At 41.3% G+C, this 13,878-nt stretch overlaps 1 protein-coding gene across 2 annotated transcripts in view; it reads left to right on the top strand.

Annotated features, from left to right (window-relative positions):
- The window catches only part of si:dkeyp-120h9.1 (Y+L amino acid transporter 2-like), a 23,982-nt gene extending 10,661 nt beyond the window's left edge, over window positions 1-13,321 (top strand). For both annotated transcript variants that reach the window (XM_050033912.1, XM_050033913.1), the window contains exons 6-12: window positions 118-262; window positions 573-696; window positions 4,602-4,705; window positions 4,830-4,926; window positions 5,053-5,202; window positions 8,287-8,470; window positions 10,338-13,321. In XM_050033912.1, the coding sequence (XP_049889869.1) occupies window positions 118-262; window positions 573-696; window positions 4,602-4,705; window positions 4,830-4,926; window positions 5,053-5,202; window positions 8,287-8,470; window positions 10,338-10,432 (899 nt within the window). In that variant the 3' untranslated portion in view covers window positions 10,433-13,321. The remainder of the gene's footprint in view (window positions 1-117; window positions 263-572; window positions 697-4,601; window positions 4,706-4,829; window positions 4,927-5,052; window positions 5,203-8,286; window positions 8,471-10,337) is intronic.
- The last annotated feature ends 557 nt before the right edge of the window (window positions 13,322-13,878 follow it).

The raw sequence follows: 13,878 nt of genomic DNA, 5'->3' as shown, positions 1-13,878 counted from the left end.
AAAAAAAAAAAAACAACAACGCCGAGAAGTGAAATTCCAAATGTGTAGGAACCCTGCATGTATTTTGGGGTGACAAGACAAAATAAAAAAGAGACGTGTATTGTTAACCCTGTGTAGGTTTTGACCAGAACTTTGAGGACTCGTTCAAAGGCTCCAAGCTGAACCCTGGTGACATGGCCCTGGCCCTCTATTCAGCTCTCTATTCCTACTCTGGCTGGGACACACTCAACTTCATTACAGAGGAGATCAAAAACCCAGAGAGGTATGGGGTCTGGTATTTCAGAAGATTTAACGCTAAGCATGATTGCTTTTCATCACAATTGATAGCAGGTTTTAATTCACCACATAACTTTACCCACTGTGAATCTAGTACTGCATAAATCTGACTTAAAACTAAGTAATCTTGTGACTTCCATAAGTTATCATGGCCTCATTTTACTCAGTAGAAATGCATCACAGCTACAAATGAATTGTTTTTAGTACCACATGTGTTTTGCAAGGATTTTATTTCACAGTTCTCTTCAGTAAATATTTAAGATACAACTAAGAGCTTTGACTTTTCTCATTTTCAGGAATCTGCCCTTGTCCATCGCTATCTCCATGCCTGTTGTCACTGTGATCTACATCCTGACCAACATAGCTTACTACGTCGTCATGGATGCAGATAAAGTGCTTAGCAGTGAAGCTGTTGCTGTGGTGAGTAATTTTAATGCATTCTCTTTGTACACTAAAGAAGCTGTATATGAGCAATAAGCGAATCCGACAGTCCAAGCGTGTGCATACTAATGTCTGCCCATAAACTCTATTAGTACATTAGAGGACTTATCCAAATTGACAGCATCTGCTCAGCCTCGTAGGGGCAGCAGGTTTTGATCTTTCCTTCCTGTCTTCTGCTGTCATCTCTTTCAGTCTGGCTGGCAGCCACACTAGCGTCTGCTGCGGTACTCGTGTTTGGTTATCTGTGACTGTAGGAGTCCAGATGATGACAGGAACCTCGTTTAGCTAAAGAGGTTAGCGCCCCACACAGGAACATGGGGAAGTTGATGATGTGATTAGTGCATTGGAGGAGGAAGAGTTGTACTGGTATTTGTTAATTGTTTATTAGAGTATTGATTCTAATGGTTTACTAACGTTCAAACAAGTTCTAAACTTTGTGCTGTCTTGAACGCAAGCTGAGAGAAACAACAAATGTTTTACTAATAACTGGATATGTCAGATTTTGGAGAGAGTGATGGTGTCAAACCTTGTCTAACTGGGCACAGGGCACTACTTAGACTTTACAGCTCAGCACTGCACTGAATGTTCTTAGTATTTGAACTTAGACCCTGTTTGGCACAAACATTTTAAAGCACTTCCTCATCAAGAATCCTGACTTAAAAAGCAGAGTTTTCAGAGACATTACTTTAATTTGCACCAAAGTGTTCATCAACTTTTAGTCATTAATTGTGTTAATATGATATATCATTGCTGAGTTGTGCTTTTGGCACTCTGGCACCTGGGGAGTCGAGCTCTGTCTTCTTATCATTTGTAGACAGCTGAGTAGCTCTTATCAAAGTATGCCATTTCCATGGCAACATTTTAGCTCAGAGATGATTCAGAAACCTGTAGGTCACCATACTGATACAAACACATTGTTTTGTTGTTTTTGACTTTGATTTGAATCAATCTTCTTGAAATGAAAATCATTTATGGTGGTGTCATAACCCGCGTGTGTTATTTAAAACCATTGACACTGTTCTTAATGCCCCACAGCCTGTCAGCTTGGAGGCATCTCCTGAAATGTGCAATAGCTTCCTGCTTTTTTTTATTGATAAGGTTGCTACTGCAAGGGCTCTCATCTCAGCCCCTGCATCTGACCCCTCTGTCCCTGTTCCTTGTTCTGCAGCTCTTGATAAGTTTGAACCTGTGTCCCTATCATTTTTAGAAGATCTGATTGGCCATATTAAGCCATCAGGTTCTCCCTGTGACGTTGTCCCTCCTGGTTTCTTCAAAGTAGTTTTCCCTAGTATAGGACAGTCGGTTCTGGCCATCATCAACAGCAGTCTGTCCTCTGGTGTTGTTCCCCCGAGTCTGAAACATGCAGTGGTCCAGCCCCTACTTAAGAAACCTGGCCTTGATGGCAGTGTGCTGGCCAATTTTAGGCCCATCTCTAAGCTGCCTTTTATCTCCAAAATCTTAGAAAAAGTTGTTCATGCTCAGCTAAAATCGTTTTTAGATGAGCATAATGTCCTGGAGATCTTTCAATCAGGCTTTAAAACTCTGCATAGCACCGAGTCAACTTTAGTAAGAGTTTTTAATGACATCCTCCTGGCAAATGACTCTGGTGACCATGTAATTCTTGTTTTATTGGACCTAACAGCAGCTTTTGACACGTGGACCACAATACCTTAGTGGCTCGGTTACCCCACCTAGTGGGCATCTGTGGTACCGCACTGGAGTGGTTCAAATCTTATCTGGCTGACAGAAGCGTGAGTGTAAGCCTTGGAAACTCAAAATCCAGTTCTGCTCCACTGCCGTACGGGGTTCCACAGGGGTCGATTTTAGGGCCCCTGCTTTTTTCTTTGTATTTACTGCCCCTGGGATCCATCCTGAGAAAGCATGGCATCTCTTTCCACTTTTATGCGGACGATAGTCAGATATATGTGTCGCTAAAAAGAAAAATGCCTTCTCACTCACACCACTTCTGGCATGTCTTGAAGACATCAAAGACTGGATGGCCTTGAACTTTTTAAATTTTAATGAGAAAAAAACAGAAGTGATGGTGTTTGGTCCCAGTGGCCTTTGTGAACCCCCGCTGTTGACTTTGGCCCTTTGGCAGGTTTTTTAAAGCCAACAGTCTCAAACTTGGGTTTTAAGATGGACAGTGATTTTAAATTGGATCGGCAAATTAGCTCTGTAGTGAAGTCCAGTTTTTTTCAAATTAGACAACTGGCTAAGGTGAAACCTTTCCTTGCACAACAGCACTTTGAAACAGTAATCCATGCCTTTATTACATCTCGGCTGGATTACTGTAATGCACTTTATCAGCCAGTCCTCCCTTGCACGTCTCCAGTTGGAGCAAAACGCAGCTGCACGCCTGTTAACTGGAGTACGTAAGAGGGAGCATATAACTCCCATCCTGGCCTCCCTCCACTGGCTGCCTGTGCACTTTAGAGTCCATTTTAAGATTCTTTTATTAGTTTTTAAATCTTTAAATGGGCTGGCCCCACCTTACCTCTCTGAGCTTCTTCACCCCTACGCTCCTGCTCGGTGCCTCAGGTCAGCTGATCTGCTGCTCCTGGAGGTACTGAGGTCCAAATGGAAGCTCAGAGGGGACAGAGCTTTTTCCGTTGCCGCTCCTAAATTGTGGAACGAGCTACCCCTCCACATTAGACGAGCCTCCTCACTGTCCATTTTTAAAACTCGTCTAAAAACCCATTTTTATTCCTTGGCTTTCAACTCCGCATGAGACTCTGCTTCTGTTTTAGTGTTTTATGGTTTGTTTTATTTATTGTTTTATTGTTTCTAAATTGTTTTATTGTTTTTAAAGTGTTTTAAAAACAATAAACAATTATTTTAGTATTTATTTCCTGTTAATTGTTTTATGTCCCTGTGTTGCCTTGTCTATTTATGTACAGCACTTTGTTTCAGCTGTGGCTGTTTTAAAGGGCTATATAAATAAAGTTGAGTTGAGTTGAGGGTCAGACTGCTGCTGCTCGACCGTCCTGTTATTACAGCTCGCTGTCTTTCTTGTGTGCAGCAAGTTAGAGAGCAAACGGTTATGTGACTGCAGTGAAAGGCTAAACACCATGCAAATATGGACTGACTGAAGATGAATATTTTTTTAGATAAGAACATGGTTGTTAGTTTTTGAAATGGTTTGATCTATATTTCTTCAATAAATTTTGACTTTTGGACTTGACTACACTCTGGAGTTAACTGTTACTGGGATTGTTTGGATCACATTAGCTGTGCCAGTGACTTGATGACACAGCGATATCTTAAAAATAGCTTCCGTGTGATGTTTGCAGACATAGTGGCTAAATCTGTCCATTGAAAATGTGTTTTTTTTTCAATATACCTTGGTTACAACAAGATTGGGCTGACAGTTTTTGTATTTATGTGTGTGGTACCTATTCAGTTTGGGTAACCTACAAACACTACGAAGCATTAAGGTTGGCTCAAGTTGGCAGGCTGACTCAACAGAGACTAGAAATCATCTCTGTTGCTCGGTAGTTTCTAAGGGTCGACCTACTTGCTGTGGTAGTAAACAAAGTTTCATTACATAGGAGTCAACTGACGTGACTGATTGTTTCCAGTTATTAGTCAGACTCCATGTATTTCCATGGAAACAGAGATAACACAAGCAGAAAGTGAATACATTTTGACTGTGTCCTTTATTTTGTCAGTAATTTTTGTATTATCACAATATTACACTCAAGAGTGAACTTCAGTGATGCAGCACGGCCAAGGCTTTCAAAGCACTATACTGTCATCAGAGTAATCAGCTGTTTTACTGTTATTTGCAAACACTCTTATTCTGCGTTTTTATGTTTAGAGCCACTGATCTTATCAATAAATTCATGTGTGAGGTTTCTAAGGTTTGTTGCATGTCTCCTCAGACGTTTGCAGATGAGGTGCTGGGCTGGGCTCGGTGGCTGATCCCTCTATCCGTGGCCATTTCCTGCTACGGTGGCCTCAACTCCTCCATCATTGCTGCCTCCAGGTCAGTACATGCAGTATGTGCAGCTTTACCTCGCTATTCTCCAAAATTCTATTTCTGCCTATGATGTTTTGAATGTTAAAATGTCAGCAAAACATATAAGCACTGTGTTTTTTTCCCCCTGCAGGTTGTTCTTTGTTGGTTCCCGAGAAGGCCACCTGCCTAATGTCCTGTGCATGATCCACATAAAGCGTTTCACCCCAATTCCTGCACTGCTTTTCAATGTCAGTACCTCATATTTCTTTTGGGTTTGAGATGAAATTGTGTATTTGGATGCCTGTTCCCTGGTGTGTCCTTGTTATTAAACTCAGTGTTTTTTTTTTCTGTGTGTTTTGATCCTCTCTTCTCAGGGTGGCATGTCTTTGTTCTACTTGTCTGTGCCTGACGTTTTCCAGTTGATCAACTATTTCAGTTTCAACTACTGGTTGTTCATCGGCCTGTCAATAGCCAGCCAGATCTACCTTCGTTTTAAAGCTCCTGATCTGCACCGACCAGTTAAGGTAAAAAAAAATGCAGTATGAGCACTGATTTGCATGTTTAAGGAACATAGTGACTCAGACCTCCAGGCACACGTGTTTCTGTGCATCAGTGCGGTATGTAACATGCACAGACGGGAAATGTATGTCAGACAGGTAACCACAGTGACACAGAAAGCTAGCTAGCTTCAGAAATGTTCATTAAGTGACTTATCTGTGGTAATTCAGTTTTGACAACTCATCATTGTGCCTTATGTGACTGTGGGACATCTTGAAGCTTCTGAATCACATTTGTTAGCTGTGTTGTTTTAATAACCTGGGGCCTCATTTATAAAGCTTGCTTACGCACAAAACAGGGCTTGAAAGTGGCGTACGGCACTTCCCATGCAAAGGTTGTGATTTATAAAAATAAACTTGGCGGGAGAATGTGCGCACCTGTAAGCAAACTCCGAGTCATGCGTGCGCACATTTTGGAGACGCTGGGAAGTGGCGACACAGACGGCGAGGTGGAGAAGTGGAGTCAGATTTTTATTGATGTCTCACACAAATTTAATGTCACGCTATATCCACCTTAGATCCATGTTATCATTGAAATTAATTCAAATCCTGAATTGAAATTCTTTCTAAATACGTATTTAATCCGCACTGCCTCTAACGTCTCATTGTCCACTCTGTGAGCGCAGGAGGGGGAGAGGACGGCGCGACTGCATGGAATATATTTATTTTTTTATTTAGCTAAATATTTCCAATGCATTTATCATGTCTAGAAATACAGCCATTAAGCACAACCGTTACACTCATTTCATCAGCCCTACTTAGACATGTGCTGTTCATGACAAAACTGGCATGAAGAAACGTGTTCGCCTATTACACTTTCATCTTTGAATTGTATTTCAAATTACACGTTGTATTTTGGGACAGGGATACCACTGGTTCATGCTGTAATTTAGGCCGGGAGTCTGATCAGACTAATTGCCATACACATATAAATACTGCGGTGACCCTCGTGCGTAATTGCGCAAGATGGCACTGGCACATCCTCCTTTTTGCCTCCACCTTTAATAAATGTGATTCTTTATGTCACACATCAATGTCAAACATCCTCAAATTTAAAAGCAACACATTAACTACATGTTGGTAAAGGAGTAGAAATATTTGGTCCACCTTTAGATCAGACCACTTTTTTTTGTGTTCTGTCACTGTCCATGCAGTCCCACAGACACAGCTGACAGCATCAGCAGTCTGTCACTGTCCATGCAGTCCCACAGACACAGCTGACAGCATCAGCAGCACTGATGTGTTGCCACTTTTTTTGCTTTATTAGTGATCCCGCTGCTGTGGCCACCAAATAAAACCTTTCTTCAGTCCTCCACCTCCCGTTAAAGGGTCTCTAGCTCAGTCTTGGAGAAATTCCGTTTTTTGGTTTGTTTGTCACACCTGTCGCCGTGACGAGAGACGAGAGAACACTCGCATGCCGGCTTATTTATATGCAGATCGCATTCATGAGGTGATTTGCATGACCATTTATGGTTGAACTAGGGTGTGTAGAGGGCGGAATATGAGGCGGATCTGGGTGCGCACAACTCCAGGAGGTCTGTGATTTATAAAGAGAACATTGCGTGTGTGTGCGCACGGTTTTATAAATCAGATTATTTTTTGGCGCATGCCATTTTCAGCTTTTGGGCGCACGTCAATTTTTAGTATGAATCTTAAGCACTCTTTTATAAATGAGGCCCCTGGTCCTGGGAAGCGATCTGAATCAATACAGTAGGTGTCGGAGAATTTCCTGCTTGCAACTCAGATTATTCATGTGTTATATTTGCATGAAATCTGTACAGAAACTACACCAATCAGCCAAAATATTAAAACCACTGATAGGTGAAGTGAATAACATTGATCATTTTGTTCACACCACCCACCCAATAACTGTTACAGACCAAGTACACCCCCTTATGGCACCAGCACGCCCTGATGGCAGTACTCCCTCCCAGCAGGATGCAAAACTGCTCAGGAGTGGCCAAAGGAATGTGAAAAAGAGCTCAAGGTGTCGACCTGGCCTTCAAATTCCCCAGATCCCAGTCCAATCAAGCATCTGTGGGATGTAGCACCTCGCAACCCACAGGACTCGGAGGATCAGCTGCCAGTGCCCCAGTGCTGGACACCACAGGACACCCCCAGAGGTCCTGTGTCCATGTCTCAGCAGGTCACATTCCCACTGTTAATCGGATGTGGCTCTGACCTCTAAAGGCATGGGTACAGGAGCTTTGGAGTACCGTCACGTCTCACTGATTCTTGATCAGATTGGGATCTGGGGAATTTGGAGTTAAGACCTCATGCCCTTTTGACTTTACAGTGTTTAGGTGGGTGGTGCGTGTCAAGTGGTATCCACATGAATGCCAACCCAATATTTCCCAACAGAACATCGCACTGCAACAAGATGATCAATATTGTTGACTTCACTTGTCAGTGGTTTTTATGTTGTGGCTGACTGGTGTATATATCTGGCCTTCTGGCTGAACACCCTGAAAAATATAATACATTGTGCTTTACTCCTTGCATCTACCCTGTTAGAAAGGTGTATGTTGGGTAAACAGAGCCACCTTTTGGCCAAAGGTGTCATATTATGACATCTCTTAAACCCTACAAGTCCCCATGTGATTTCTTATCATATCATTGACAGCACTCAATTAATGGTAAACATAAAAAGCTGCTCTCTGTCCTCTCAACAGAAATGGTTACATAGATCATGTGCTGTCTATTCTCTTTGAAGCATTTTTGATGATCAAAGTCAGTATGACTTTGAGTTATGACGATAGCCCATGATGTTTTGAATTTGATCACTCAGTTTATTAGATTCTTTCAGTAACCATTAAGTAACTGCACTGTGCACTGGCTGAGCAATTTAAGGGTGATTAGAGCCACAATTAAATCATCAGAGGAATATGGTCTAAACTAATAATATTTGTCAATGTAATTGTTTCAAGTTTTATTCTCTCTGCTTTTTCTCTCCCGACCTTTTGCTACCCCCATTCCTCTTTTCTGTCTCCCCTTTTTTCTTACTTTGCCCTTGTCATGCTCCTCTGCCCGTCTTCTCTCCCCGCCCTGCAGCTCTCTTTGTTCTTCCCCATCCTCTACTGCTTGTGCAGCATATTCCTGGTAGTGGTTCCCCTCTACAGCGACACCATTAACTCTCTGGTGGGAATTGCTGTGGCACTGTCTGGCGTACCAGTCTACTTCATTTGCATCCATCTGCCGCCCAGTTCCAGACCAGCCTTCCTCAAAGATATGCTCGGTAGGAAGCTGCAACTAATACTATCGTGCACATCACAGCTGTGGTCATGTTTGTTTTGGGAGACCCTTGTACTCCTTTAATAGTCTTTGGCTGCTTTTGAAAACAATATTTTTACCTCCGCCAAGGAGGTTATGTTTTCGTCGGCGTTGGTCTGTTTGTCTGGAAAATAACTAAGTTCTGAACGGATTTTGAGGAAAGGGAAGGAAAGGTTGATAATGCTGCACGCTCTCCGAGTGCTTTTCTAGTCTTTCACTGTAATCATTTATCTTTTAAATTCAGATGCATATTACAGCTTACTTTGGGTACAGTGGTTCCTCCACCGAAGCTCAGCTATGTGATGCTGTGGACAGGAGTTTTTTCATTTGGCGAGTAAATCTCAGAAGGCTGTCTGCTGCACTGGTGGGTAAATGTACCAAAATAGTCTTGTAGTAAAAGGCTATGCTGAGTCTCTGTCGCATTGTGGCGGCATTCATGGGTGCAGTGCTCTGCTGCTCCTCTCCTCTTTGAGTTTGATGTGCTCACACACACTACGGATATTTTAACTCACATCATGCTGTGAAACTGACCGCCAGAAACGCTCCTAGCTTTGCAGCGATGAATATTTATTAACACGTGCACATAATGAAAAATGTGGAAAGTCTTTGGCGATTAGACCCCGTAGAGATGGTATGATTTAAGGAGGGTGATGAATCCATAGTCGAATAGGGAAGTAGAGGTGGTGAAGATGAGATGAGAGGAAGATGGAGAAGTGGCAACGATCTGGTTGAGTAGAGGAATCACCCTTTGTTGAGCTCGTCCTGGACTCTGGATACGATGGCTGGAAGTGAACCGGGTGGAGGAGGGCGCGAAGATTCTGCCTAAAATGACGGCTGACAGCAGCAGAGGAGAGGGCAGATATAAAATTTTGCGGTGGCATCCTGACTGGCTGAGAGAGATTGTGGCAAAAGAGTGAACACCCATAGACAGCTGATTAGAGGAAGCAGTCGGATGGAGAGAATTGTGAAGCACAAAGAAAGTCTTGCTGCTTGAAGTTACGCTGAGCTTCATATGTAAGATTTCCCTGTGGGTGAATGTGGTTATGATGTATGGACCACCTCTGAAAGTGGCTTACTAGACGTACTGAAAGTTACACGTAGACCTAATACCATAGGCACATGTAAAAACAACTTGTCTTAGTGTTAAGAGCTGAAGAATGATTGAGATTAGGGTCTCAAAGTTCAGTTTAATGTAGAGCCCATGAACTGTAAACAATGTTCGTACAAGGAGTGTGATGTGCTCGAATGTTGACAGACAAAAAATCAAGTACTAGAATACCTTGAAAATAGCCCAAACTTATTTACAACCATTAATATGAACAAAAGTCTTAAACAACAGTCTTAGATATTAAATATATAAACAACATCTCAACTAAGCCCAGATAAATAAATAAATAAATAAATAAACCAACCCATCAGCATCACCCCTCATTGTGTGCGCCTTTTAAAGTGCTCTAAAACTCTAAAAAAGTGCTAAACTCCTTACCTAACCCATTTCATAAATCCACTCCACACACTGACACAAACATACTTTTCAAGGTTGTTTGAACACAGTGTTTTCCTCCTCTTTAATTTTCCTCTTAAATTATATCCGCTTTGAGTGAAGTCCTTGAAAAGGGGAAAAATAGAGCTTGAAAAAGTACTTGAAAGTCCTTGCATTTCATTTTGTAACAACTGTATGAAACCTGTGCAAAGGGTTCTGTAGTGCAGGTAAGAATACTCCCTCCTAATATTATTAACCTTGTATGAAAATGTTTGTTTTAAAACACTGTATTGTGTTTTCAAAGATGTTCTCTTGACTGCAACCCTTGTCTTTTTTTCTGACACTGCAGATGAGATCTCTCTGTACACCCAAAAACTGTGCATGTGTTGCGTGGCCTCGCCTGATATCGACTTGGACAATATAGACCCGGAGAAGATCGAGTGATGGAGCAACAAAGGCCTTGTGTGAAATGCTGTATGGAGGGAAAGCGGAGGAAGAATGAACACAAAGGAAGCTGTGGGATGCAGACAATCAGGATTTAGATGAGTATAGGTTGATTGATTAAAGATGGATGAACAAACTGGAGATATGAGCTCAACACACCTCCTCTCCTCCTCTCCTCTCACACATGAGCCACATGTGCAAAAGAGCAGGATTTTATTTAGAATAAATTAAAATTGTGTATGTGATAACCCTCCAACAGAAAGCACTGTACAGATTAAGCGAGTGAAACTTGAGCACACTCACATGCTCTTACACAATGCGGTACTGGCTGTGCAGTTTCCTCCACACATGCGCCCATACTCAGCAACTCACACACACACATAAGCTGACTGAAAGCCTTAGTGTGACACTATGACAAATGGAAATTAACAACATGATCTACGAGGAATTGACTCAGCGAAATGCCTGAGGTGATTTATACACAAGCAGGAGGTTGGTACGGAAAATACACCGTGGATTTAGAAGCGTTCATGCCTTACATGCATTGGGTCACGTCTCTCATTTTAACTAAGTTACTTAGATCATGTGAATGTGTGAAAGGTCGCCTGGGTGGTTTAATGCTTGTGACCCTTTTTAAAATTATGCCTGTAACTCCTAATCAGAGGTTGAAAACTGTATTTTTTCCATCTTATTTGAACATTGTTAGGGGCCTTAAGATTAGAAGATGACTCAGTGATTAAAAATTTAAAGTCTGATTACGCACAACCCCTCAGATTTATCTTGCAACCCAATGGTGTGGGTCCTGACCACTGGTTTAAATGCTGAAAGTTACAGACCTCAAGGCCGTCCCCCTGCTTGTGTGTGAAGGTTTTTATTGGTTTGCATCAACATCAGACAGGTAATTTTCCATTATGTGGTACTTGTAAATGTGTTACAGTTCTATTGTAGTGTTTTTTTAGAATAAGCGTTTAAGCAGCAACTGTATGGATATGGCAGCCAGACGACAGACCTCTGAGAACTATAGCAAATTTGCACATCTTTGCATTTTGTGTTTTGTTGTACAACTAGCTTGTTTATAGAAAAGCTTTACTCTGATCTGTTTCTGAACTGAAGGACCAAAATGGACAGATGAAAATGGTTTGTAATGATTAGCTAGTGTCGAGGGAAGAAGAGATTATGTGCTGTTATTTATTGCAGTTTGAACAAGCTCGTGATGTGTCAGCTCACTGCAGATACGATCATAAATCTGCTCAAACGTGCAGCCTGCTTTTGATCCAACTCAGTCCATGCATGTGAAATGTTTTTTTCTTTCCACTAAATCCTTTAAATGCATCTTCAGGGCTATATTTGATTTCTGGTGCCTCCTAGTGGTGATTTATATTTACCTCCAGGGACAAGCTGTAAGATTTTATGTTGTTATGCTGTCATCTTGTTCTCTCTTTTCAAACCAATACAAACCAGTGAGAGGAATATTTAGTGTTATGGATATCAAAAAAGGAAAAAAAAAATTAACTGTGTGATTTAGAGCTGTAACGATTAATCGATTAGTTGCCAGCTATTAAATTAAATCAATTAATTTGAGTCTTTTTTTTTTCTTTTTTTTTTTAAAAAAGGAAAAATTCTCTGATTCCAGCTTCTTAAATATGAATATTTTGTGGTGTCTTTCCATCTCTATGACACTAAACTGATTATCTTTGAGTTGTGGACAAAACAAGACATTTGAGGACGTCATTTAAGGCTTTAAAGAAACACTGATCGACACAGCAACTAATCGATTAATCGAGAAAACGATCACCAGTTTTAATAACTAAGTTGCTACCTGAATGGGGTCTTTGTAGAAACACACCTCAGGACCAACCACGCTGATGTGCACACGTTGTTGCTGATATTTATGGTCTTTATCTTTCCACTTCTGTCTTAAGAGTTTGTATCACAGATGAGATATTTAATGTAATGTTGCCTTGTGAATATATCACCAAATTGGACCATTTATTCACCGTGTACACTAACTGAAGGTCTTAAACAGGCTGATAGTTGGACCGTCTCTCTGCTCACATGCTCACAGAGTGCATGAGCCTGTAGCAAAGTGTCTCAGCTTTCTAGATGAGAAAATTAATAGCTATAGTATATTTGAGCTGTGGGTAGAAACTAGTCAGACATGTTTGTACTGTAGTCTTTAAGAAATGTATGTGCCTTCTGTGAGTGTGGTCTGCAAAGGCCCTGTCTATTTTTGATATAGTAACATAGTTCAGTGTCTGAAGCAGTTATATTGACACGATGCTGTAGGGTTTGCCAAATGTTCATCAGGTGGTCAAGCAGCTTCAGATGTTGTAGGGGAGGTCAGTGAACCATCAGCTGGGAATAATCAGGCCTTAGATCAGACCGTATATTGTGTCTTTAAGCAGCACTTCTACAACACCAGCCAACGGAAGCACACAGATACCTGTTTAATGTTGCTTTCTGTGGGGTCAGTGTCATTTTAACCAAACTAGTCAGTTGTGTGTATTGTTAAAAAGAAAAGCGTTATATATCTGCAGTAAATACATAATATTTTAAATGTATTTCCAAATATTTTCATGTTATGAACGTATATACTCAGAAATCACAGGACTTGAATGTTGCAGTATAACTTATATTTGATGTGTGTCATCGGGGTACCAAATACCGATTTATTTTTTTGGTTGGCTGGTTGGTTGTGTTAGATAAAGTTGTATTTTTGTGTATTTGTACAACTGTGTCCTAAAGTGCTTGCTTTGTTGACCATTTTTATTTATTCTTTTCTGGATACAGACAAGCCAAATGCTAAGATTTACCTTTCAGTGGAGGAAGTCTTGGTTGCCCAGACGGAGACAGGAAGGTGTTTTATTTGAATAAAGGCGAGTACATAAAGCGTGTTTGAGTGACTTTGACTGTTCACACCCACCGTCCTCTACCTTAACTGGAAACATGGATATCATGAGCCCCTGGTTGCAGTGGGCAGCTCACAGCCACTAGAGGTCATGGTCTCGTAATGCTTGATGAAATCCTGTCAAACTGCAGTTAAACAATCTGTCACTGCTCATTTAGCACCAGGTACATTTTTGTGTTTGTTATTAGGTTGCTATAGACTTAAAGATTTTCAAATAAAATAATTGGCAGCACTGCAGTGATTTGTAATGATTACATCATACCCTGTATACAGGTATGCAGTACAAGATTAAAGCCAGGGTGCATTACTTTTGTCCCTCTCCTCCCTTTACGTCTGTCTGGTTGATGTAAAGTGCATCACTTCCAGTGTGCCAGAACAGGAAAGTCACCACAGACATCAGACCCAACAGCATATGAGCAGATTCTTGTAAAGTGTGGGCTACACAATGTACAGTGTGGTATAATAAAGTGTTGTGTATTTGTTAGAGACCAAGCAGTGAGGCAACAAGGACACCGGAGTTGGAGACAAATCTGTTTTT

Source organism: Epinephelus moara, chromosome 22 (assembly GCF_006386435.1).
Source record: "Epinephelus moara isolate mb chromosome 22, YSFRI_EMoa_1.0, whole genome shotgun sequence".
Lineage (NCBI taxonomy): Eukaryota > Metazoa > Chordata > Actinopteri > Perciformes > Serranidae > Epinephelus > Epinephelus moara.
Note: the sequence above shows the minus strand (reverse complement) of the source record. Positions and strands in the feature narration are given on the sequence as shown.